This window comes from Sinohyriopsis cumingii, unplaced genomic scaffold, assembly GCF_028554795.1.
Source record: "Sinohyriopsis cumingii isolate HCF-2022 unplaced genomic scaffold, ASM2855479v2 utg001387l, whole genome shotgun sequence".
In the NCBI taxonomy this organism is placed as follows: Eukaryota; Metazoa; Mollusca; class Bivalvia; order Unionida; family Unionidae; genus Sinohyriopsis; species Sinohyriopsis cumingii.
The window spans coordinates 100,935-126,610 of record NW_028315991.1 but is presented as its reverse complement, the minus strand read 5'-3'; the positions used below and the strand labels follow the sequence as shown (position 1 = coordinate 126,610).

Genomic DNA, 25,676 nt, shown 5'->3' with positions numbered 1-25,676 from the left:
TGCACATATGTAAAAGAATAGGCTCTTTTACAACATATGTATGTGTATATATATATATATATATATATATATATATATATATATACTTAAACCTTACGTGCTGTTGTGGAGTATTGATGTAGCCAAACATGATCCATAGCTGCAAGAAATTCTCCATGTCTGAATACGTCAACCAATTGTTTTTATTAATGTCCATACAATCACCCCTAAAATCCAGCAACCACTTTCTTGATTACTATCCAAACACATATTCCCACTATGCAAAGAGGATGGTAGGGAGATTTTTTATACACATAGGTGCTAAAGTTACATACACATAAACATGCTGTCACACACAAGGGTAAGAAGTGTTTATAGACACGCTACTATGCCATCTCACGCATACTACTGTACGTAAGAGAGAAGGAGTAAACGAGTTTTAAGTTTCAGTTTTTGTGGGGAAAGACAAAGACATACACAAACATACACATACATCCACAAAACATAAAGTACAATTTTATTTGGCAGGTCTTTTCTAGAAATCTGGGTGGCCCTGAAAAGGTTAGTTGTGGTTTATTTTCCAGAAGGCGGTAAACATAAAAGACATCGCTTCACGGATCTTCTTAGTCTTCTCAAGCATCGTCTCACGGCGCGTGCGTAGAGTCAAACCCGTTCAAACTCCAAAGGCTCTCCACATAGATTCTTCTTTTCCATATCGCTGTGTATGTGATACTGGTGATCTCACTCGATGTGTTCACATACATGGGGTTGATTGGTTGGATGGTAATCATAAAACGATTTCTGGATGGTGTGTGTGTGTGTATATATATATATATATATATATATATATATATATATATATATATATATATATATATATATATATATATATATATATAGTGTGTATTTTAGTTTAGTTTTAAAACATTGGAACAATACCATTCCCGTTTGCCCCAATAAATCATTTGACCCCATAAAACTTTGAACCCAATGAATTGATCTCATAACATCATCCCCATTTTATTCATATGGTTCATTTTAGCATAGGATTTCTTGTATGCCCCCCCCCCCGATAAAAAGCTAATTTTAATTTGTGCATGTCCGCTAAGAGGTTCATGTAACTACTTCTAGGCGAGTGTCTTGGAAACAAATTACCTTCATACACTTTCTATGTTATTTTAAGGACTTTACTGAATGTGTTTCTAATAAATCGGATCGAAAATAGATAACCCATTAAAAAAACAGAACACGAGGGAGAATATTCTTCATGATTTAGACACGGATTAGTTCAATAAGCTTGTCTTTAAACGAAATAAATGTTCAATAAATAACCCAAGGCCCTTCTGTTGTATATGAGTCTTCATCGAAACGTCTTCGACAGAAGAGAAACAAATTTTGTTGCAGCATTTATCCAGATGGATTTTACATAAAGTTCCGATTCCTTTCAATGCTGGAGGCAAATGAATTTGTTATAATGAAATTTGTTATACTGGAATTTGTTATACTGGAATTTGTTATAATGGCATTTGTTATTATGGAATTTGTTATAAAAGATATAGATTGATGCCCTGTACATAATTAAATCATTAGACAGGTTCCAAATGAACGAGCGGTGTCATTAAGGACTTGGAAGGTACAACAAAATACTTTCTATCAAGAGGCATGAATTACTGTAACAGTTTTAAAATGTATATAAGACAGGCTGGGAATAGTGATAAGAGAGGGAAGTAAATGAAAGAGGAGAACAATATGCATTGTCGGATTTAGGATGGGGATTGGAGTTGTGATTGTCATTATTGTTACACTTGTTAGAGGTGAATAACTAACAACAATATATATATATATATATATATATATATATATATATATATATATATATATATATATATATATATATATATATATATATATATATATATATATATATATATATATTAATTGCATTAAAATATAAATTCTGCCTACTATTATGAAGCAGGGATATCACTTAACGTTCTGTCTGGTGTATATTTATAATTCTCTATAAATAAGTCTATATACCTTAATTTCTTTTATAGGAATCATGAAGGATTGTATAGATAAATGAAAATTAATTACAAGGTCGTCATGCGAGTGTGTCTGCTACACACGAGTGCATGTAACACCGATTGAGTAACATCATTTTTTGATGATGTGTGTTTAGTTGTAAGAGAATATTGGCTCGTGTGTGCAGGCACGGCGATGGGTGTCGTTTACCCGCGGACCTGGGTTCGAATCTCCGTAGAGTAGGAATTAAAACTCTGTATGATAGTATTATTTGTATTAAAAAAATATTCTGCCATATATAGTCTATCATGCGCTGGAAAAGGGAATTAAATTCAAAACAACAACAAAACTTTGTAGATGTTCTTTTGATATATATTTGTTAAGCATACAAGTACAGCAGTCATGCATACAAGTACAGCAGTTACGCATATAAGTACAGCAGTCCCAACACATTGTAATAACAGTATAAATTCTTTTTAAATTTGTTCTTTATGACGCAGCTTGTTATGGGTTTTTGCTTTAGGTCCCTCATGCGATGTTCTATGCGAATCCGGTGGCCTTCTGGCCGCTAAATGGAATAAACCAATGATTAGCTTCGGTTGCGGCTCTATTCAGCTTTCCAACAAAAATCAGTACACGACTTTTGCACGGACTATTCCAGCGTATAAGGATATTGCATACTTCCTGGTGGACATACTGCATTACTTCCAGTGGAACAGAGTAATGATTGTTGAAGGACCAGAGGAAATTTGGAGAGAAACTAGTACATTATATCAGGTGAAAATGAACATACTGTACATATATTTTTTCGACTCCATGGTCTTAAAATAAGAAATAGAGAAGTGAGAAGCAACACGCTTTGTTAAATTCAACAAATTATTTATTTTCCCTAGAATCCAAAGTGAAAATGTAAATAAAGAACTTAGAGTATTAAGAATTAAGTCCCAAATAATCCTAAAATTATTCAAACAAGTCCTAATGATTAAAGTTCTGAATGAACTTTAGCGGTAATCAAAAAAAAAATCCAAAGCTGGAAGTGTTGAAGTGCCTGTGGTGGCCCGTATCGTAGTGATGTGCCAAAGTCTTTTGTTTAATCACAATAAGACAATGTAAGAATATATCCTTATTTGAAGTTCACTATACTTCCCAGTTAGTGTCTTTTTCCAAGAATATAATTTTAGATATGAACACTTTGTAAATCCAGTGAATAAATAATTTGAATAAATTAAATTCCAGCCCAAATTAAATGCTGGACAAAACCAATGTTTCTGTATCAAGATCTTATAGCACAAATAAAGAAGTTTCCAGTAAACAAAATTATATACAAGCTAAGACATACGAGAAGAGCCAGGCTGAAGAACAAAATTTCATTTCTAGCAAACTCTTAGTTATCATTATAAAGTCTATTACTAAAATTACAATAACGACATGGTAAACATACTGTCCTTGACTCAGGCCAAGATAATAGTCATAATAGTTAACCCATACTCATAAAGAACATATTAGCGCGCGTGTGTGTGTGTGTGTGTGTGTGTGTGCTGGCGTGAGTGTTGGCGTGAGTGTGTGCGCGTGTGTGTGTTGGATAATTTTAGTCATATAGCTACGATTTTGGCAGTGTGACAGCTTATAGTGATGTCTAGCACTGGGGCATCATGCCGCAAACATGTAGCATGATGTCCCACCCAGTTACAATATCCTGACACCAGGCCGACCAGTCATAACACTAACCTCTTAGTGCTGAGCGCCAAGCGAGGCAAGGCAGCTGTTAGTACAATTTTAAAAGTATTTGGTATGTTTCGGCCGGGGTTCAACCCCGTGACCTCTCACATACGAGGCAGGCTCTTTAACCACTTAGACCACCGGAACGGTCTGAATATATTAGCTAGGTATTAGTTGTTTAGAGAATTAAACAATCTAAATGATTCAGGTCAGGTAGAAAATGAATTTGAATTTGGACAATGTCAAGTCCAAAATACAATTATCCATAGCATATAATGAAAGAAAAAATAATGAAATAAAAAAAAGAAATATACATAAAAATATGGACCAAAATGGTACCCATGTTTTTTCGATTAAGCAAGGTTTAGGAACATTGTAGGAATATCGTCTCTGTATACGTGTAGTTATAGAGATATCGTCTTTATAGATCGGCTATTTATATAAGTATATTTGTGTTTGAAATTCGGTGAATGATTTATTTCAAAAGAGAAATAGTAGAATATTCCTAAGAACCATACTTCTATATAGACGAATATTCCTACAACTACACTTATACAGAGACAATATTCCTACAACTACACTTATATAAAGACGATATCCCTACAACTACACTTATATAGAGACGATATCCCTACAACTTCACTTACACAGGACGATATCCCTACAACTCAACTTATACAGGGACGATATCCCTACAGCTACACTTATATCGAGACGATATCCCTACAGCTACACTTATATAGGGACGATATCCCTACAACTTCACTTACACAGGACGATATCCCTACAACTCAACTTATACAGGGACGATATCCCTACAACTACACTTATATCGAGACGATATCCCTTCAACTACACTTATATAGAGAAGATATTCATATAACTACACTTATATCGAGACGATATCCCTACAACTACACTTATATAGGGACGATATCCCTACAAATACACTTATATCGAGACGATATCCCTACAACTAAATTTATATAGAGAAGATATTGATATAACTACACTTATATAGAGACGATAGCCCTACACCTACACCTATGAAGAGACGATATCCCTACAACTACACTTGTATAGGGACTATATCCCTACAACTACACTTATATCGAAACGATATCCCTACAACTCCACTTATATAGAGACGATATCCCTACAGCTACACTTATATAGATACAATATCCCTAAGACTACACTTATACAGAGACGATATCCCTACAACTATACTTATATAGATACAATATCCCTAAAACTATGCTTGTACAGAGAAGATATTCCTACAACTACACTTAAATAGATACGATATCCCTAAAACTACACTTATACAGAGACAATATCCTTACAACTACACTTATATACAGACGATATCTCTACAATAACACTTATACAGAGACGATATCCCTACAACTACACTTATACAGAGACGATTGTTCTTACAACTACACTATTTATACAGAGACAAATATGCTTACACGGAGACGAATATTTGTATTACACTTATATTCCTATGACTACACTAGATGGAGCTAATTGTATCTGATTGGGTGTTTCTCGGGACAATATTTGTAGAAAATTTAACCTCCTAAACATTTCATCTCAAACATTTGGACATCTTTAAGCGTGTGTCAATGCTTTCAACCATACGGTAATCTAGCTAAACCTCTGTGTGTGTGTGTGTGTGTGTGTGTGTGTGTGTGTGTGTGTGTGTGTGTGTGTGTGTGTGTGTGTGTGTGTGTACGAGAGACAGACAGATGAACAGCAGACAGATTGACAGTCAGAAGTAGGAGGGGGAATATGGCTTTAACAAACTTTTGCTAACATTTAACTCTTGTCATTTTTTAAACGATAAAATATGTCAGTAAGTTGGGCCTGAACATTCAGAAGCTGCGCTTGCTTGACCTAGGTTTTTCCTATATCATATTAATGTATATTTTTTGAGATTCTATTTGGCGATGTTTAACAATTTTTCCAACCATGTCATCAGGAAACACTTGACGGTCTTGGCTTCGACACAGACCTTTTTAACTACCCTACTGGTGATCAATCCGTTCTTAGAAGCCGTTTGAGCCGTGTTGCATCCGAAACTAGAGGTGTGTGCGCTCTCTCTCTCTCTCTCTCTCTCTCTCTCTCTCGATGTTGAACTCTCGATCTTTCGATCTTCTGATCTTGATCTTGAAATGATGATTATGTCTAATTAGGATTCTAGCAGATAGCAGATGCATGAAAGGACTGAATGCAAATGAAACGACATTTGTATGTGTTTATGTCTTTATGTCTTTATGTCTGTATGTATGCATGTATGTATGTATGTATGTACGTACGCACGTAAGTACGCATGAATGTATGCATGTATGTATGTATGTATGTATGTATACATGCATGCATGGATGCTTGAATGCACGCACGTACGCACGCAGGAACGTACGTGTATACATATGTATGTATGTACGTATATACATATGTATGTATATATATATATATATATATATATATATATATATATATATATATATATATATATATATATATGCATGTATGCATGCATGCACGCACGCACGCACGAACGTACGTATATATGCATGTGTGCATGTTTGCATGTATGCATGTATGCATGTTTGTATGCATGTTTGTATGTATGTATGTATGTATGTATGTATGTATGTATGTATGTATGTATGTATGTATGTGTGTGTGTATGTATGTTTGTATGTATGTATGCATGCATGTATGTATGTATGTATGTATGTATGTATGTATGTATGTATGTATGTATGTATGCATATTTGCATGTATGTATGTGTACGCATATGTATGTATGTATGTATGTATGTATGCATAATGACAGCAGGTAGATGCGTATGTAAATGTCGGTTGGTAAACAGGCATTGATACATGTTAGTATAAAACTTTAACGAGCACTTCTCGCTTAACTCTTTCAGTTTTCTTACTGCTGGCCTATGGAAGAGAAATTTCATATATTATGTGTGCAGCGGACAACTTGAGTCTTCTAAACGGAGAGTACGTTTTTATTACAATCGACTTCGCATTAATGACGCAACTCTCAGACACTGAAGGATTTTGCGAGATTCTTGAAGTCTTGAATGGCAAGTATCCAAAACCCGGCACAAAAGAAGGTCATAAAAAGATGATGGGGCTTTCATCCAGAAGATGCGGGAGAAGCGGGGCCGATATGCGGGGTGGGTGGGGTGGGTGGGGCGAGGGTAACAAGATATTTAGCTTTGAAGGACTTGATTTGTATTCGTTGATACTCGATAAAGGCCACGACTTCAGCCAGTTGTTCTGGAATAAAGGCATCAATTTCGTTAGCTTTTGATAATCTTTTCGCAATATCTCACACGCTTGTTTCGATATTATGAGTTCATCAACTGGGTCGCCAGTATTCTGTGACAGTGACAGTTTATGTTGATTAAGAAATATTCTAAGAAATATGATTTAAACAGGCTCTTCAATTCAAATCAGAGTAACATAGTGAAAAGTCGAATTTTCTTAACGTCGCATTGGCCTCAACCTCTGTAGCTCTAGAATGTACGTTATATGCTAAAGCCAAGTCCATTGTTCACATGGTGACTTTTGTTTAGGAAACCAAAGTCTGGGATTTCTGAGAGGGCAACGGCAATGCAAAATAACTAATTGGTCTTATGCTTCTAATATGTAATTTAAAAACAAAACAATGGAAAGATATACGGCAATACATTTTTCATTGTAGTATTTTATTTAGGAAATTACCTCTGTCGTGAAATAGTCTAAAAAGAAGTTTAAAATACATCTTAAGTATTGTATATTGTATGGAACAAGCTTTGAAATAATAAAATGTTTATCACATTTTCTAAAAACAAATGTTGATAGTTTTATTATCAGTATTTAACATGTCTTATTGGATATGCTATGAAAAAATGACAGTCTTTCAGATGCAAATATTACAAACACAAAGACACGATAAAAGAGGGATTTCTACACATTGGCCTAATTAACACATTCCAATGTTAAATCGCTTGGTCTTTACGGTACGTCAGTGTCCCAATCGTTAACAAGCTTTCATAAATAAGCAAACTTTGGTACGTTCGCAGATACGATAATTCATAAACTATTTATAAAAATGACAAGCATACTCAGAGGATGAATAAACAAAACTAATACAGTTGAACACCTTCAGCAATTATTTTAATACTTTCTTGCAATACTAGCATGCAAGCACGTCACTAAACATGGCAGGTGAAAGATAATAATAATAATAATAATAATAATAATAATAATCAATAGTAATAATAATAATAATAGCACAAAAGTATACAAACTAAACATAAAATACAGTATTAAAATAATAGAATAACACCTTCATTGACAATGCTAAGGTATACAATTGCTCCATTATCACTGTGCATGGGACTATATAAAACAATTGTTTTCGCTCTCGTTTTTTTTTTTTTGTGTGTGTGAATAAAGTGATATATAGAACTTATGTTTCTTACAATATAAAAGTTAATAAATATTTCTTCAACAATGTTATTCAAGCCGAATGTAGCGTTGGTTTTGGATGAGAAAAGACCTGCAGAAAGAGTCCTTATAAGTACAGCAGTCCATTTGTGAAATCTTGATATAGATAAATAAACGGTATGCGTTAGTCTTTGCCATTTCTTCAGCTCATTAAGTCGTTGATTCTACAAGTTCTCTGCTTTCATCTACTTAAATAACCAAATCAGGCAAAAGTGTATGCCACCTAGATTTTCAAAACATAATACATAAAATGAAAATTAAATTGAAGTGTATATTTCGCAAAATATGATAAAATATAAAGGTTTATTTTACTTATAGATAAGGACAGGTACATTAATATAACTGAAAGTAATGAATGTTACAACTGATGCGTTTTTAAAAACTTGTTTGAGATTATACGATTTGTACAAATAACTCGGGTATATAATATTTAGCTATAATATATTTACTCAGTTAACTAAAAAGTTTCATACGTGGATTTTTTTTTTTATCTAGGTCTGTTGGACATTACCATTGAAGTGTCCACGGATGACATAATGTTTGAAAAATTCGTCAATCGGATTCAAAATAAAACGGGCGAGTTCCACTCTCGAGAGGTAATAAATTTTACTTTTAGATGATATATATTGGCAGAAAACGAGATAAACATGAGGACAGGTGACTGACAGAAATTAAAGGAAACACTGGACAGCTAATTAGCTATAAGACATATATTTATATATAATGTGTGTGTGTGTGTGTGTGTTCAAAGAAAGAGCCAAAACTCTTTCACGAGGGAATGTATACCTGATAATTGTTTGCACCCTGAATCATTGCTTTTGCGCTAGAATGTGGTTAGAGCGTCCGCCTCGGATGATGGAGGTCGCGGGTTTGAACTCCGGCAGGGTCATACCAAAGATTTATATTTCAAAAAAGGGTACGAACAGCTGCCTCCCTAGACGCTCAGCATTAAGATGTTAGTGTTAGGAGTGGTCGGTCTGGTGTCAGGATAATGTGACTGAGTGGGACATTATGCTACATGTCTGCGGCATGATGCCCCAGTGCTTGACATCACTATAAATTGCCACACTGCAGACATCGTAGCGATATGACTGAACAGTTAGCTACGTTAAAAATCCATACACACATAAACACATTCTCACCATCCAGAGAGACAGGTGTGTGTGTGTGTGTGTGTGTGTGTGTGTGTGTGTGTGTGTGTGTCTGTGTGTGCAAGCACACAGATACTCTTTAGATATACCATTCCAGATTCAAAAAAAAAAAAAATATTTGACGTGTGTTTTACCTGAATTGTTTCAGCAAATTTCTGCATAACTTTACTGAAAATAATATGTATCTCTCTTGTGTAGAAATCTTACCGGCCTATAATGTTAACCTTTACCAACTATTACAAGTTGACAGCTTTGAACATCAAGAAAGAATTCGTTTGAGTGGAAATTGGAATGCGCGTGTTGAATATGGTTGTAGGTGTGATAACAATTGCATGAGTAATTTCATTGTATGTGCCAATATTATGAATTCGATTGATGAATAAGAACAAGGTTCCGGTTTGCCATTCCATGCAAATTAATGTACATATTTTGCAATTCACACAACATGAAACACTATTTTTGTCTAAATTAGAATCTTTCCACGAACGTTAGACTGGGCAACGACCGTCTAATTGGATATTTCACTAATGCTGATAGACTGGGTTCTAGTTGTGGTATTGATTATCTAGTTCTTAAAGAATGTTACTTTTTACGTTGGATATATATATTTCTCTAAATAGGTGTTTAAATGACTTTGTAATCTATGTAGCTGCTGGCCATCTTTCTTGGAAACCTTCTACTAGTACACAATAGCGTAAAGAAAAATATTATGCATTAATTCTTTGAGAAAAAATCAACTCTTGCAAACTTGACTATAACAGATCCAAATTACGCATTAATTGGAGCAATTATAAGAAACATTTGCGTAAGAAGAAGCAGGAACACTTACATTGTAACAAATACTAACATTTGTAGAAGCTATTCGCACGCAAGAACGCTTCTATTGAACTTATAATGTGCACAGTATCAGTTTTGATTCTTTCAATAAGTAGAAACGATTAATAATGACGAAGCGGGGAATATTGCGAATATAACGATTTCGATTGCGAAAATTGCGACTTTAAGGAGCTCGTTAAGTTTATGCCAGTTGCAGAAGTAGAATCTTTTTAAAAACATTTAATATTTTACAGGTGATCAGGGTACCGAGGATGAAGTGTAGGATATAGAACTATACAGAGAAAGGAATAGAGGATGTAGTGAAGGATATAAAAATATATAGATATGTAGTGAGAGGGATATACAAATATAGAGAAAAGCACGGAGGTTGTTGTTGTTGTTGTTGTGATTTTAAACGCCATTTTTCAGCACACGGTAGGCTATACATGGCGGCCAGTATTAATGGTGGAGGAAGAAACCCGGAAAACCCCGGGAAGAACCACCAACCCACAAGAAGCTTCTGGCAAGCTTTCTCACATACCAGCATTGGTCGAATCCAAGACTCGACCCCATGCAGACAGAGGTGAGATGGCAGTGATCCGTAACGGAGAGCGCTTTAGACCACTCGGCGGCTCGGGGCCCCGCACGGAGGATGTAGTAAAGGATATACAAATATAGATCAGGCATAGAGGATGTAGTGATATGGATATACAAATGTAGAGAAAGGCACGGAGGATGTAGTGATGGATATACAAACATAGATCAGGGCATAGAGGATGTAGTGAAGGATATAAAAACATGAAGTGAAATGTAAACTCATAGATGCAGAAGCTATGAACTATATATCTAATGTTATGAGATACGCTCAAGGAAAGAGTTGGACTATATTCTCCGTAAAACTTTCTAGAATCTGTACGGAATACTTCCAGAGGTAGGGAGTTATACTGCCAATATTGTTACACGCATGGAATCTCTCTACCGAGCAAATCAAACACTCGCGTGAGTGCTGCGCCTTAGGTCCCTTGTATTCCCCTATTTCCAAGGACTTTAAGACAACGGTCGTTGCCAACTGGAAGTTCTCCTAACGCCCCAAGACTACAAATAAGTTTCCTCTAATCAGTCAATGATCACAAATATCACAACTTCACAGTCGCATGGCTCCTCCTTCTTAGGATTCCGACTCTATCACCGGGTCAGCCGAAATACAATTCTGAACCACATTTCACAAGTTCCTCACCACCATGCTGTTTTCACAGCAACAATAAACGGCATTTCCAGATAAAGAAATAATCCCTTCTCAATGATTCCATATATATATACATAACATTTGTTGCAATATCAAATGCAATAAAATATAATTACCCACTGATTTTGTAGAAAAGATTAAAAGTAAAGTGTATATATTAGGTTACCCCTAAGCTGAAATAAAACAGTCGTCTGGGCGCCATATATAAAAGTAACATGATCGATTGCAATAATTATGTAGCAGTAAGCTAAACTTTAGTATTTGTTCTCATAATGTATGTCCATTACAATTCTGATATTTTTGTCTCCCTTCGCCTCTTTCTTCCATGTATCGCATGTCATTGGAATCATTTATAATTATTATTTTATTTCACATGCTTGAAATAAAGCATACAATTAAATTATTGCAGGGAGTTCAAATATTTCCGATACTGAGTTCATAAAAAAAACTATACCAATTGATCCGTTGGTTGTATCTCTAGTGTATTTCGTAATGATTTTAAGTTATCGCTTTTCCCCGTGCAGTAGCACAGGAGTCGTTGCAACAGATTGGTGTATTTATATACATGTTTTTTCCATCTATTACAATAGACGGAGCGCATGCAAATAGAAAGGAGAATCAATCGGAATACAAATCTGTCATTATTGTTCGAAAACGTGTCAAAGAATTTAAAACAGTATAAACGAATCACTGCCCAAAAGTAACTCATAGAAGCAACAGATCGCCATCTAAAATCCGAGCATTTTTATTGCATGGTCCAATTCCCCACTCCTAAAATATACACGTCTTCTCTGGTATTCATCCTTTATGGCCCAGACCATAATACAAAGTCTGTCATAATGCCAAATCAGAGTCTTCCTGCTATAACTGCATACTTTATGTTTGCTCACACAACTTTCCAAAATGGCATCATATTTCTTACCTTGTATATCTGATCGTTGACATCCTACCGTACACCCCAGGAACGGGAGCCGAGGTTGACCGCCTCCTTGCAGACGGTCACCCGAATGGCAACAAAAGTACAAAGGTTTATGAAATGCTACCCAGCGGTTTAGAAGAGGGGTGTTAATTAACGGACGGACAGCATTACAATATTCCTCGCGAAAGTGTGGGGATACAATAAATATTCATTAGCCCTTCAGATTTTATTTGTAACTGTTCAAACTCATGCTAAACTGTAACGTATTTTTATTTTATATATGTGAATTTTGCAGATAGCCATCCACGCCGGAATGTTGCATGATGCAATATTTCTATATGCCATGGGTCTAGACACTGTACTCGGTCGTGGTGGAACAGTGCAAAATGGATCCATGATTATTGATGCCCTGATAAATACTTCCTTTCCAGGCCTGTCAGATTGTCTGTCTCTGTTTCTTTATCTCTGTCTGTCTGTCTCTGTCTCTTTACCTTTGTCTGTCTATCTTTGTCTCTCTCTCTCCTCAGTTGACACATACACATATACACATCTGTCTGCAACTCCTTCCAAATAATTGTATTGCACATCGGACGGGCAAAAAGCCATTTCACCTAACGTTGTATTTTCCATTTTAATTATGTCTTACTAAGCATTTAACATTTGCTGAGGATTTGAATAAAGTAATAATTTGCATACATACATCGTGTAGGTCATTTTGGATAGCCAAATATCGTCTATCCACTTCAATACATATCAACCCATGGCGTTGGTAACTAGCCGAAGCAATGTTTTGAAGATGTGTCCTTTTGAGATTAGACATTTGTATTTGACAACAGAGTCCATGATGATTATTCTCAAATGTCTTCCTCGGAATATAGAATGAGCAATATGATTGGATTAATTTGATTTAGCTGCAACCAATCAGATCGCGTAGTGGTAGATATTGTTTCTGCTAATAATTTATGACAAAGGTCGATGTGGAACCGAGTGTACCAACAACCTTTAACTAACAAAGATGCTTGCTAACAAACACGTGTTTGCCTGCTATTTGCAAATATTTCTCTTTTTTAATTTAATACATATCTGACTGCATTTAACAGGCATGACAGGGAATGTGATTATTGATTCGAAAGGAGCAAGAAAAGCAAATTACCACCTGCACAATATCCAGAATTCTCATTATGTCACAATAGCGGTGTCTGATGGAAGGTGTGTAATCTCTCTCTCTCTCTCTCTCTCTCTCTCTCTCTGTGGGCTTAGGGAAGTCAAAGCATTTCATTACTGTACTTGGAGAGGCTGAAACAAAATCTAACATAAATATTTTTCCTACAAACGATGTACCAGATCAAATGAGGAGTGCATCAATAAACTCAATAGTCTGATTTCGTACGATTAAACTTTTTCTACATGCATGGTATTTAGCTACTTGTAGTAGATAACCAAATGTCAGTCTGATCATTTGCAAGACGAGAAATTACAGATAATGATTTCCTGTCATTCACCTTTGAAAACAAACAAATCAAATCAGTCAGACGGAGTTTGCTTCTGTAATGACAGGAATCATTCATAAGCTTCATCATAACTCCATTCTTGACATGCATACGACAAATCATCTTTCACATGTCATTTCGTGCAAAACTAACTTGAATGCATTGGTTTCGTGTTGGTTCTGGCGCGAAACTTTTTCAAAACTTAAGGCCCGTGCAACCATTTCTTTGCAATGAAACACTTATGACTTTATCGTCAGCAGCGGAGAAATACACAAATATACAATAATGATGGAATAGCGAACCGCTATCCAAATGACGGATATATGTATGTATGTATGTATGTATGTATGTATGTATGTATGTATGTATGTATGTTTGTATGTATGTAACACAGGTCTATCTATCTCATACTTTTTCTCTAAAGTATCGGAGGAATGAGTCTCTACCGTGGAACTGATATCGTATGGCCAGGAGGCAAGTTGATCACACCTTTAGGAAGGCCTGTCTGCGGCTGGAAACGGGAAATGTGTCTTGCGCAAGATAACTCAGGTCAGAAAGAGGGGGGCTCATTGAAATCTAATTAAATATGGATACTATAAGATTGTTTAATTGATAGGCAAGAGGATGCCAAACATAGATGGATGGATGGATGGATAAATAGAAAGATAGATAGACATACAGAGAGATAGATAGATAGATAGATAGATAGATAGATAGATAGATAGATAGATAGATAGATAGATAGATAGAGCCTGAGAACTCTGAATCGAAATGTCACCTTGTAAGTGTTAATCGATTTATTAATTATTTTATTATTGCCTGAAAACTCTACCGCATATACGGTAAGCCTTGCTGGTAAAAGCATGATAACGCAGTAAGACTTGCAGGTAGAATCATGATAATATGAGTAAGTCTTGCAGGTATGAGCCTAAAAGCCAAAGAGCCTGATAACATGGTAAGTCTTACAGATATAAACATGATAACCCGGTAAGTCTTGCAGGTAGAAGCATGATCATATCGGTAAGTCTTGCAGGTAGAATCATGCTAATATGGGTAAGTCTTACAGGTAGAAGCATGATCATATGGGTAAGTCTTGCAGGTAGAAGCATGCTGATATGGGTAAGTCTTGCAGGTAGAAGCATGATCATATGGGTAAGTCTTGCAGGTAGAAGCATGATAATAGGGTTAGTCTTGCAGGTAGAAGCATGATAATAGGGTTAGTCTTGCAGGTAGAAGCATGATAATAGGGTTAGTCTTGCAGGTAGAAGCATGATCATATGGGTAAGTCTTGCAAGTATAAGCATGATAATAGGGTAAGTCTTGCAGGTAGAAGCATGATAATAGGGTAAGTCTTGCAGGTAGAATCATGCTAATATGGGTAAGTCTTGCAGGTAGAATCATGCTAATATGGGTAAGTCTTGCAGGTAGAATCATGCTAATATGGGTAAGTCTTGCAGGTAGAGGCATGATAATATGGTAAGTGTTGCAATTAGAATCATGCTAATATGGGTAAGGCTTGCAGGTAGAAGCATGATAATATGGTAAGTGTTGCAAGTAGAATCATGATAATATGGGTAAGTCTTGCAGGTAGAGGCATGATAATATGGTAAGTGTTGCAGGTAGAAGCATGATAATGTGGGTAAGTCTTGCAGGTAGAGGCATGATAATATGGTAAGTGTTGCAATTAGAATCATGCTAATATGGGTAAGGCTTGCAGGTAGAAGCATGATAATATGGTAAGTGTTGCAAGTAGAATCATGATAATATGGGTAAATCTTGCAGGTAGAGGCATGATAATATGGTAAGTGTTGCAGGTAGAAGCATGATAATATGGGTAAGTCTTGCAGGTAGAGGCATGATAATATGGTAAGTGTTGCAGGTAGAAGCATGATAATATGGGTAAGGTGCAGATAGAAACAGGATAATATGGTTAAGTCTTGCAAGTAGAAATAGTATTGGTAAGTCTTGCAGGTAGAAGAATGATAATATAGATAAGTCTTGAAGGTAGAAGAATGATAATATGGCAAGTCTTGGAGGTAGAGGCATGATAAGTGTGTAAGTATTGTAGGTGGAAGCATGATAACATGGTACGTTTTGCAGGAATAAACATGATAACATAGGTATCCTACGTGTTGCAGGTAGAAGAATGACAATGAAACAAAGAGTTGGAATAGGTCGTCAAAATTCAATAACAACAAACAAAAGTATGTGTAAAGGATTTTGATTTGTTTTAGTTTTAAAGAATGAAAAGGATGATCTTACCTCATTCGAAAAGTCCTCTTTTATTGGCCGAAATTCAAAACCTGTCGGTCGCTAGTCGGTGAAGGGTTGTATATGTTATATATAAATTATGATTCGTCAAGTAGCAGAGGCGTAGCTATGATATTTTGCGCCTGGGGACGAACTATAAAATTGGCGCCCCAGCCCCCTCCACGTTTAATCACATTTTTGAATATTACCCTTGTTTACTTATTATAATGTAACGTTGTAAGCCTCATTTTGGCGCCCCTATACCTTGGCGCCCGGGGACATATGTACCCCCCTGCCCCCCCCCCCCCAGCTACGCCTCTGTCAAGTAGGTGGAACTTTGTATTTGAATGTATCAAATAATGCATCGTATATTATAAATCAAAAATTATTTAATTGACAAATGAATAATAATTCCAAAATAAAGTGTGTATTAAAGTCAAGGTAAAAGAAATATAAAGATTTTAGGAGTCCAAAACACATAAATTCCAAAATGAAAAATCTAAACATTTGAAAATAGAAAAATAAATGGATTTTGTTTTTTAAAAAAACAATATAAAATTAAAAAAAAGAATATAAAATCCGATTCCGAAAATTAAAAAATCCAAAATAAAACTCCATTTCCAATCCAAATATGGAAAAATGCAAAAGCTAAAAGAGCGTTCTCTGAAAATTGTTTAAAACAATATCAAGATTAACTAGTTTACTTGTGGACACGACACTTTCGTCATGTTAATAATGATATGTCAATATAATTTTTTTAAAGTCCTGACATTTAAGATCTTCATTGTAGGCTGACCTGCATTGAGACAGCTTAAAGACTTGAATCGATCGATATTTTTTTTTTCTTCTCTTTTTTTTTTTTCTTCTTTCAAAACTGACTATAATTTACATATCCCATTATTTTGCAGTGACAACAATTATCGTGGCCACGGTGATTCTTTTCTGTGTACTCGTAGCTACCTCCTTGGCAGTTTCCATTATAATGTACCGGTAAGATTACTACTACTACTACTACTACTACTACTACTAATAATAATAATAATAATAATAATAATAATGATAATAATAATAATGACAATTTCATAGCTACTACAGGACATTTGAAACCGCTCTGGCGAGTCTTGGATATTCCTGTGTGTTGTGTAATACATTTTTGATTACTTTCGAAGTATACCTAAACCGATGAGATTAAAGTTTTTCTGTAGCTTACCTTACTTATGATTGAAGTTTAATTTGGGAAATGTTATGATTTATAATATAAGCAACATTATTGAATAGTTTTCCCCGTTATTTCTGATAATTTTACTCCCAGAATGAATGGCGCTGCTTGATTCAGAGGCAAATAATGACCACCAAAGGACACGACGTGACAACACTCTCTCGCTTCTACTTTACATCCATCATAGCTTTATGTTCCATACTCAGTACTGTATAGGTTAGTTTTATATTCTTTGTTATGTGAGGCGACAATCTAAATAACAATGTTATTTTCCTGACCAAATCACAGAAAAGATATCAATTTTTGCCATGATATTAATAATAAACATAATAAGACATGTCCCAATAGAAATATGTAACATACCGTAATTAAAATGTATAAACTCCAATAAGCGTGTTAGTTACCCAACATAATCAAAACAAAGAAATTTCATCCTGTATACATAATATGATCGTGTGCCAGACTATCCATAGCTATATGTATATTTTAAAAGCTATTAAGAAAATTCGAAGCCGATCACATTGAAGTTCTTCTGCATATTTAATTACTAAACGATACTTATTTATTATCATATAATGCAGCCGTTTATGAAACCAAATATCAGTTTGTTTAACTTGTCTTAAATGTTTGTATGTAAAAATGGTGCTGTACATGACAGAAAAAATGGTGCTGTACAGGGCGGTAAAAATGATGCGGTACAGGACAGTACAAATGGTGCTGTACATGACAGTAAAAATGGTGTTGTACAGGACAGTACAAATGGTGTTGTACAGGACAGTAAAAATGGTGCTGTACAGGACAGCAATGTAGAACAGTAATCCAGATTGCCATGTTTGTAAATGATTTTTTTTTTCTTGTTCAAATCACCTACTTGACACTTCCATGTTAGATTTATTTGTAAAATTGTTTTCTTTTATTTGTGTGTGATTCCACAGAAAGAAGCAACGCCAATGGAGATTGTCAAGCATGTCATGGAAAATACCCTTCGAAAATTTAAACACAAGTGTTGACAGACGTATGCACAAGACGCGCAGCAGTAGATTCATGAGTAGAGTGGGTATCATTGCACATATCATTGGATATAAAATTGCACATATCATTGCATATATCATTGCACATATATTTGCACATATCATCGCACATAACATTGCAAATATCATTGCATATAAATTTTTCGATGCAGTGCCAGTTGATAGTTTTCCTTAAATTTTCACGAAACCCGCAAGATCTAAATATTTTGTGTCACATTCTTAATAATGGTAAAATGCACCGTTCAGCTGCCAAATAGGGCGACACCCATCCTCCTTCGTATTAGATTCTGGGAGTCCTAAAACTCTTACATAACAACCAATAGCAAGATCATCGATCGATTCAAATTTCGCAGACTGTAGATTAAATGCAAATTCTAAAGATCTATAATATTTTGTTCTTGTCTTGTGATCATGCAGAAAAATAAACTAGAAATAAATGTCATATTCACGAGAAGAAAAAAAATTGTAATACGATTCGGAACAGAAACGGTTTGGCTTTCATTTTATTGTATACAAACATATACATGTATACCTTCAATGTCCATCTATCTATGCACTATTTAATTAAATTACCTTGATTTATCGCCAAATTCTTTTAAATGCCAGAATATTTTGTTTTAAAATTGACATTATAGCAAGGTAGCAGTGTACTTTAATAACTTTCATGTCGGTTATGTAAACTACGTAATGATAACAATACTTAAGTCCTTTGTTACAGTAATAGAGCTGTAGTGGTTTAGTGGTAGAAGTGCGGGCTAGAATCTCTCCACCGGATTAGCCCGATTTTGCTGCTGTGGTTCAGTGAACAACGCACATTGCTTTGCGTTTTGTAGCAAGATATAACCTTCATGAGCTGATATGCCTTATATCACCAACCTCAGACTAAACCTATTATTCAGTAAGATCGAAATTGCAAAAAGAATTAACATATATATGCATATTATTAAAATATGATATATTTGAGGCGATGTCTCCTTAAAACTGGCTCTTCATATGAGCTTTGCAACACATTTTTGTGAACCATCTATATGTCTTCTGTGTCACATAAATGTACTCTGATAACACCAGAAATTTATTAATTTATTTCTAACCGAAGTTTCATATCAATCCTCCAAACGAAAATTGACTATAATATAATGGACCATCTTGAGTCTTTAAATGTATATTTACTGTTCCTTCATTTCATTCAAAAACAATATCTAAGGATAATACTGTTTGTCAAAATTAAAAACCTATTGATTCTTTTTCTTTTCTCCTCTTTAAATTTTCTTCTTTCTTCTCGTCTCTTTCTTCTTTATCGCCCTCTTCGTTTTTATATTTGTTGTCGAGGTTGTTTTTATCTTCTGCAACGTTATAAATGCCGTTTGTCACTGCTTCGAAGTTAATATTTTCTACATTGTCAGGACACATTAAAAACTGTTGCAATGGAATCATTTCCATCGCTCAACATAATGCGAGCTAGTATGGAAAGCGATACTTCAGGCGGGGATCAACTGTTTGCAAAAATTGCAATATACGATGGAACTGCCGTCGCCGTTAAGATGGTCAGGAAGAATTACCTAGCAATAACACCTGAAGTAGTCACAGAAATTAACCAGGTATTGCTGTCTTTCTGATTTTTGGGGGTGGGTGGATGGGAGAAATAACAATTTAGTAAATATTTATATCTAAATTTATATGTACTTTACTTTCGTTTGGATGAATGATAAGCTACGACCACCGAATTGTTTGAGAGAGAGAGAGAGAGTGTGTGTGTGTGTGTGTGTGTGTGTGGATGAATGACAAGCTACGACTACCGAATTGTTTGAGAGAGAGAGATGGGGGTGCGGAGCATTCACATGACGATGACCTTGTGCCACCTGTTATTTATAAGAGCGAGCAGAACTGTGTACAACATCTGCATATTCCAAGTTTTAGTTATGTCAGAATACCGCTAATTACTTCGATATACTTGCTTACTCAAAGATGGCCACTTCCATATCCCACAAATGGCGGCATTTGATACCTATACTGTATTGAAGAATTCATACATGATACTTTGCTTCTTAATGTATCGTATATTATGGTATAGGACACTGTAAAATGTGGACAGGAATTCTTCGTGGCCTTTCTGGAATCCTTTATGACTCTCAGAGCCCCATAACAGAACTCTTTCCCAAATACCCTGCGTCTTGACTCTATGGCTATTAGGAAAGAAGCACGTGACGTTCGTGGAATTTGTGCACGAGAAGAAACTAAGCATGTAAAGATGCCAAAGATTATGTTTATGATACAAATTAGTGTACAGATGTATGCAATAGGTTTGTATGTACAACAATAAATTTCAAAAACATTGATTGGCCGAGTACGTCGTTAGGATCTGTACGACAAAGAGTGAAAGCAGACGGAATAAATATTATAACATTACTTTGGATTATCTCTGCTCTTTTGGTTTTCTGCTTTCCTGAAAGGAAACGAAATCCGGAAGTATGGAAAGGCTCTTCATACAGCAGAAGAACCATACAAATAACACCACTTCTAAACTTACAGAGGACTCAGGCTCTATTTCCAGGGACTTTTAGTTGTTATTTAATGCCAGCAGGAACCTGGTTTCCGGATATCCATTATCGTTAATGAAATAATAATAATAATAATAATAATAATAATAATAATAATAATAATAATGATGATTATAATAATAATAATAATAATAATAATAATAATAATAATAATAATAATAATTATTATTATTATTATTATTATTATTATTATTATTATTATTTAGCATTAAACAGTTTCATGAATAGTGTGGGAGGTGGAAGGAGAAAAGAAAAATCTGCAGAAGTTCCCGCGTACCGTTCTGAATTTACAGACAGCTTTCCATACTTTCTTTTGTACACACTAACAAGGAAATGGACTATTTATTAGGGCCAGCCCATCAACAGGTTGACTGACATGAAGCCAAGAAGTTATGTTCCGCAGTATGAACGTTCAGCATTTATAAACACAACAACCATAGACACAGAAGCAAGAGAGGATGCAGACACCATACTATAAATATTACATGCTATAAATATGGAGAAATTTATATCAGATACTAACGTTTTCGGTTTCCTCTGTTTCTAAGTAATACTCGCTATTGTATAAGACACATTTATCGTCATGTGGACACGAACGTGTAGGTACTCGGATCCACTTTAGTCTTAGATATGCATCATAAGTACTCTGACGGATAACATGTAATGCATTCATCCGACTACCATACATATTTGGCTATAAATCAATTCAAGCTGCAAATAACATTGACCCTGATCCGCTGTCGCATAATTCGCCAGCAAATCGGTGTCTATCTTCTTTCTTCTACTGATTAGTACAAACAAACTGCACAGAATCGGATCTGCCAACGCATTATGCGTCACAGACCTATGTCTGCACTGTTTGCAGATGGACTCGACTTATAAGAGAGCATAAATGCATAGATAGCTGTCTTGTAGGTAAAAGAAAATTTTAAATTCTGGATGATTTTATGTTGAATTCCAGCGAAATAATATTCCTCATTCAAAGGTTATATGTCAGGAGTATTATGGTATTGCTGTGTAGAGAATAGGTGACATTCTTAAAATATTCCAAACCCTTGTAAGGGGTCCCGAGTGGCCGAGCGGTCTAAAACGATCTCCGTTCCAGATCACTGCCTTCTCAACCTCTGCCTGCGTGGGTTCGAGTCCAAGGCTCGGCTAGCGTGTGTACGTGGGAAAGCCTGCCAGTAGCTTCTCGTGGGTCGGTGGTTCTTCCCTGGGTTTTCCAGGGTTCTTCCTCCACCAATTATACTGGTCGCTATGAATAGCCTATCTTGTGCTGAAAAATGGCGTTAAACCCTAGAACAACAACAACAACAATACCCTTGTAACCATTGTTCGCAGACAGAAAATGACGGAATAATTTTTCATTCCATCACCTTATGCTACGATGAAATCTCTACAATGTGCCTAAGTGTGAATATGTGTGTGTGTGTGTGTGTGTGTGTGTGTGTGTGTGTGTTTCAGAAGAAGTAATTCCTGCTCCAACTTTATCGAGGGCAATACTTTTAAATGCAATTGGAAGAAAATTAGATAATACACGCTTTAAAAAGAATAGTGAGTATTGTGTTTTATCGTTTGACCGATTCAAAATAGTTTAAAACATAAATCGCCATTTTGACCTTTATTATGTTCTTGTCTATTTTTAGATCATACATTTGAAACACAACAACATAAATCCCCTCATGGGGGCCTGTGTCGACCCCTTCAAGATCTGTCTTGTGTCAGTGTACTGCAACAGAGGCAGTCTTCAAGACGTTTTGGAAAACGACGACATCAAGCTGGACAGAATTTTCAAGCTCTCTTTTGCCCATGATATAGCAAGGGTTAGTTGGTTTCTTTGAGGGTACAATGACTTTTGGGAAGACGCATTAGACTCAGGGTGAGTTAAGGGTGGGCTAAAAATGGGGTCATAGGAAATTCCGAATAAACTAACTTTTCCACTGCCAGAATCGTCGACTGATCCAAGAAATGGAACACACTGAACTATTGGAACAATTTATCATTCCATAATATATATCATAATACCTGTGAAGGATATATTTCATACGATTTCTTCAATTTATCTCTTCTGGACTCTTGGTCAAAGATCGAAATTTAAAGATCTTAAGTGTCGCGCGACCCACACAAAAAAATAATTTAAAAATATGGAAAAGTTCGATAAGTTTCGTTAAGACTTAATTTGTTAGAGTCACATCGTGGTCACAGCGGGGTACCCTCATAAACCTTTTCAAGATTGCCTTATGAGGCCTCTATCGTTGTAAATGTGTACTTGCTTCAGGTGGTGATTGGTATAGATTCCATTTTTAAGATTGCCTCATGAGGCCTCTATCCTTGTATATGTGTGCTTGCTTCAGGTGGTGGTTGGTATGGATTCCATTTTTAAGATTGCCTCATGAGGCTTCTCTCGTTGCAAATGTGTGCTTGCTTCAGGTGGTGGTTGGTATGGATTCCATTTTAAAGATTGCCCCATGAGGCCTTTATCGTTGTAAATGTGTGCTTGCTTCAGGTGGTGGTTGGTATGGATTTCATTTTTAAGATTGCCTCATGAGGCTTCTCTCGTTGTAAATGTGTGCTTGCTTCAGGTGGTGGTTGGTATGGATTCCATTTTAAGATTGCCTCGTGAGGCCTCTATCGTTGTATATGTGTGCTTGCTTCAGGTGGTGGTTGGTATGGATTCCATTTTTAAGATTGCCCCATGAGGCCTTTATCGTTGAAAATGTGTGCTTGCTTCAGGTGTGGTTGGTATGGATTCCATTTTTAGGATTGCATCATGAGGCCTCTATCGTTGTATATGTATGCTTGCTTCAGGTGGTGGTTGGTATGGATTCCATTTTTATTAATAAGCTCGGCCATTTGTTTTCTTAAAACGTTCCAAGAATGATATCTATCACACATAAAAGCAAAAAATGTCCTCCCCCCAACTCATTTTTATGTATTTTTAAAGAAACAATAAAACTGTCAATTTTGTTTTCTGAAGAAAATCTTAACGATTAAATGATGACTATCGAGTGTATTGCTAAAATTATATCAAAAGAATTGATCAAAACAATTAAAGATGTTATCAGCTGAATTTACATATGTTATGTGGTAAATATCATTTTGTGTTTGCTCATCTTGGTCAGGCTAGATTTTCTTTTACCACCCGAGTATGTGTTTCGATTGGCCACGCAAGAACTGTCATTAGTTGAGCAAACTCGACTTTACAGCCATCGACTTTTCTGTGAGTATTGGTGATACTAACAAGTTCGAGCTTCGAAATAAAAGTATGTAAGTACACGAGTTGCATAAGATAAGGCATAACTTGCATAACTTATTGCTGCCATCGAAGAAGAAAAGAGCCACTGGGCCTTGGTAAAGAACATATGCCTTCTGGTATACAAAAAGTAGCAACCATAAAAAAACCACGTCTGCCGCTGATGTCTCCACCTCGTCAACCAATCTATCGTGTTGGCACCTTACGCTATATACTTCCGCGGCGTAGGTGAAAAGGCCGAGCATATATCCTTACTAAAACTGGGCATTACAATATTGGATGATACCAAATATTTCTAATGACGAATGCAGCTCTGGGAATGTGATATGCAATGGTTTCCATCGTTTGTATGATTTTTCACACCAAACGATGTTCAAAATCATCTTTCTCCGTTGTTCCAGCACCAGATATTGTCAATATTTCTTGTCAATACTATAGATAAATCACTTTTTATAAATCTGTTATACTTCCTTTTACAAAGACAACCCAATTTATGACAGCTTTCATTTTTGACCATTATTTAACATAAAAGCTTAATTAGAATGAATGTAAATATAAAGGTATTGTCATTTCTAACAATATAACCAATTATCGTAATTTTTCCTTCTGATAGTTTTACTTAACCTAATAGATTCTCAAATATTTTATTTGCATTAATGCATCTATAAGGAAAGAGATTTGCATTAGAAATATAGCCTTTTTTAAATATGGTTAAAATTATGATTAAATGTAGTGATCAATGTGACTTAACTTAATCCTGACTTTAAGAGAATGTGTGAAGTGCAAGTGTGTGTTTGAGTATGTGTCTGAGAGACAAATCATTTTGAGACATTCCCCGATTTATAAAATGATCTGCACCACGTCACGCTGTATACAACGTAATTCTATTCCAAGTTTTGATGAGACGATAAACAAGGTGGGTGTTAGTGTACACACTCAAACTTTTATTCTTAGAATTGCAATGAATATCAAATAAGTATCGAAGGATATAGATGACGCAAAGCATTCCATAAAAGCCATGATGCAAAGCATTCCATAAAAGCCATGACGCAAAGCATTCCATAAAAGCCATGACGCAAAGCATTCCATAAAAGCCATGATGCAAAGCATTCCATAAAAGCCATGATGCAAAGGATTGCAAAACGTAATATTTAACTTCCCATTAATAATAATGGACCCTGCTGGTTTGTTGCTGGGAACAACAGCATGAGGACGTTCAGTACATTTATGTATTCGAAGGCAAAAGTTGTTGATAAAATAGTGAAATGAATAGATAATCATTTTTGATACAGATAACTAAAGGAGTATGGCTTAGCCGTTTCTTGCAACAATTAAGTTCAATCTATATATTCATGGACTTGTACCTCGACAATAATTCTCTCTCTCTCTCTCTCTCTCTCTCTCTCTCTCTCTCACACACACACACACACACACACACACACACACACACTACATTCTTTGATAAGAAATAATACTAATGTTTTTCGTTCAATGTAACCAAT

General features: G+C 35.5%; 1 protein-coding gene across 1 annotated transcript in view; it reads left to right on the top strand.

The window, feature by feature from the left end:
* The window catches only part of LOC149772584 (atrial natriuretic peptide receptor 1-like), a 102,345-nt gene that overhangs the window by 32,732 nt on the left and 43,937 nt on the right, over window positions 1–25,676 (top strand). Inside the window, exons 3-11 of the mRNA XM_089947617.1 lie at window positions 2,528–2,767; window positions 6,666–6,860; window positions 8,737–8,837; window positions 12,669–12,804; window positions 13,474–13,582; window positions 17,991–18,138; window positions 19,745–19,781; window positions 19,822–19,961; window positions 22,568–22,744. Of these exons, the coding sequence (XP_089803743.1) occupies window positions 2,528–2,767; window positions 6,666–6,860; window positions 8,737–8,837; window positions 12,669–12,804; window positions 13,474–13,582; window positions 17,991–18,138; window positions 19,745–19,781; window positions 19,822–19,961; window positions 22,568–22,744 (1,283 nt within the window). The remainder of the gene's footprint in view (window positions 1–2,527; window positions 2,768–6,665; window positions 6,861–8,736; window positions 8,838–12,668; window positions 12,805–13,473; window positions 13,583–17,990; window positions 18,139–19,744; window positions 19,782–19,821; window positions 19,962–22,567; window positions 22,745–25,676) is intronic.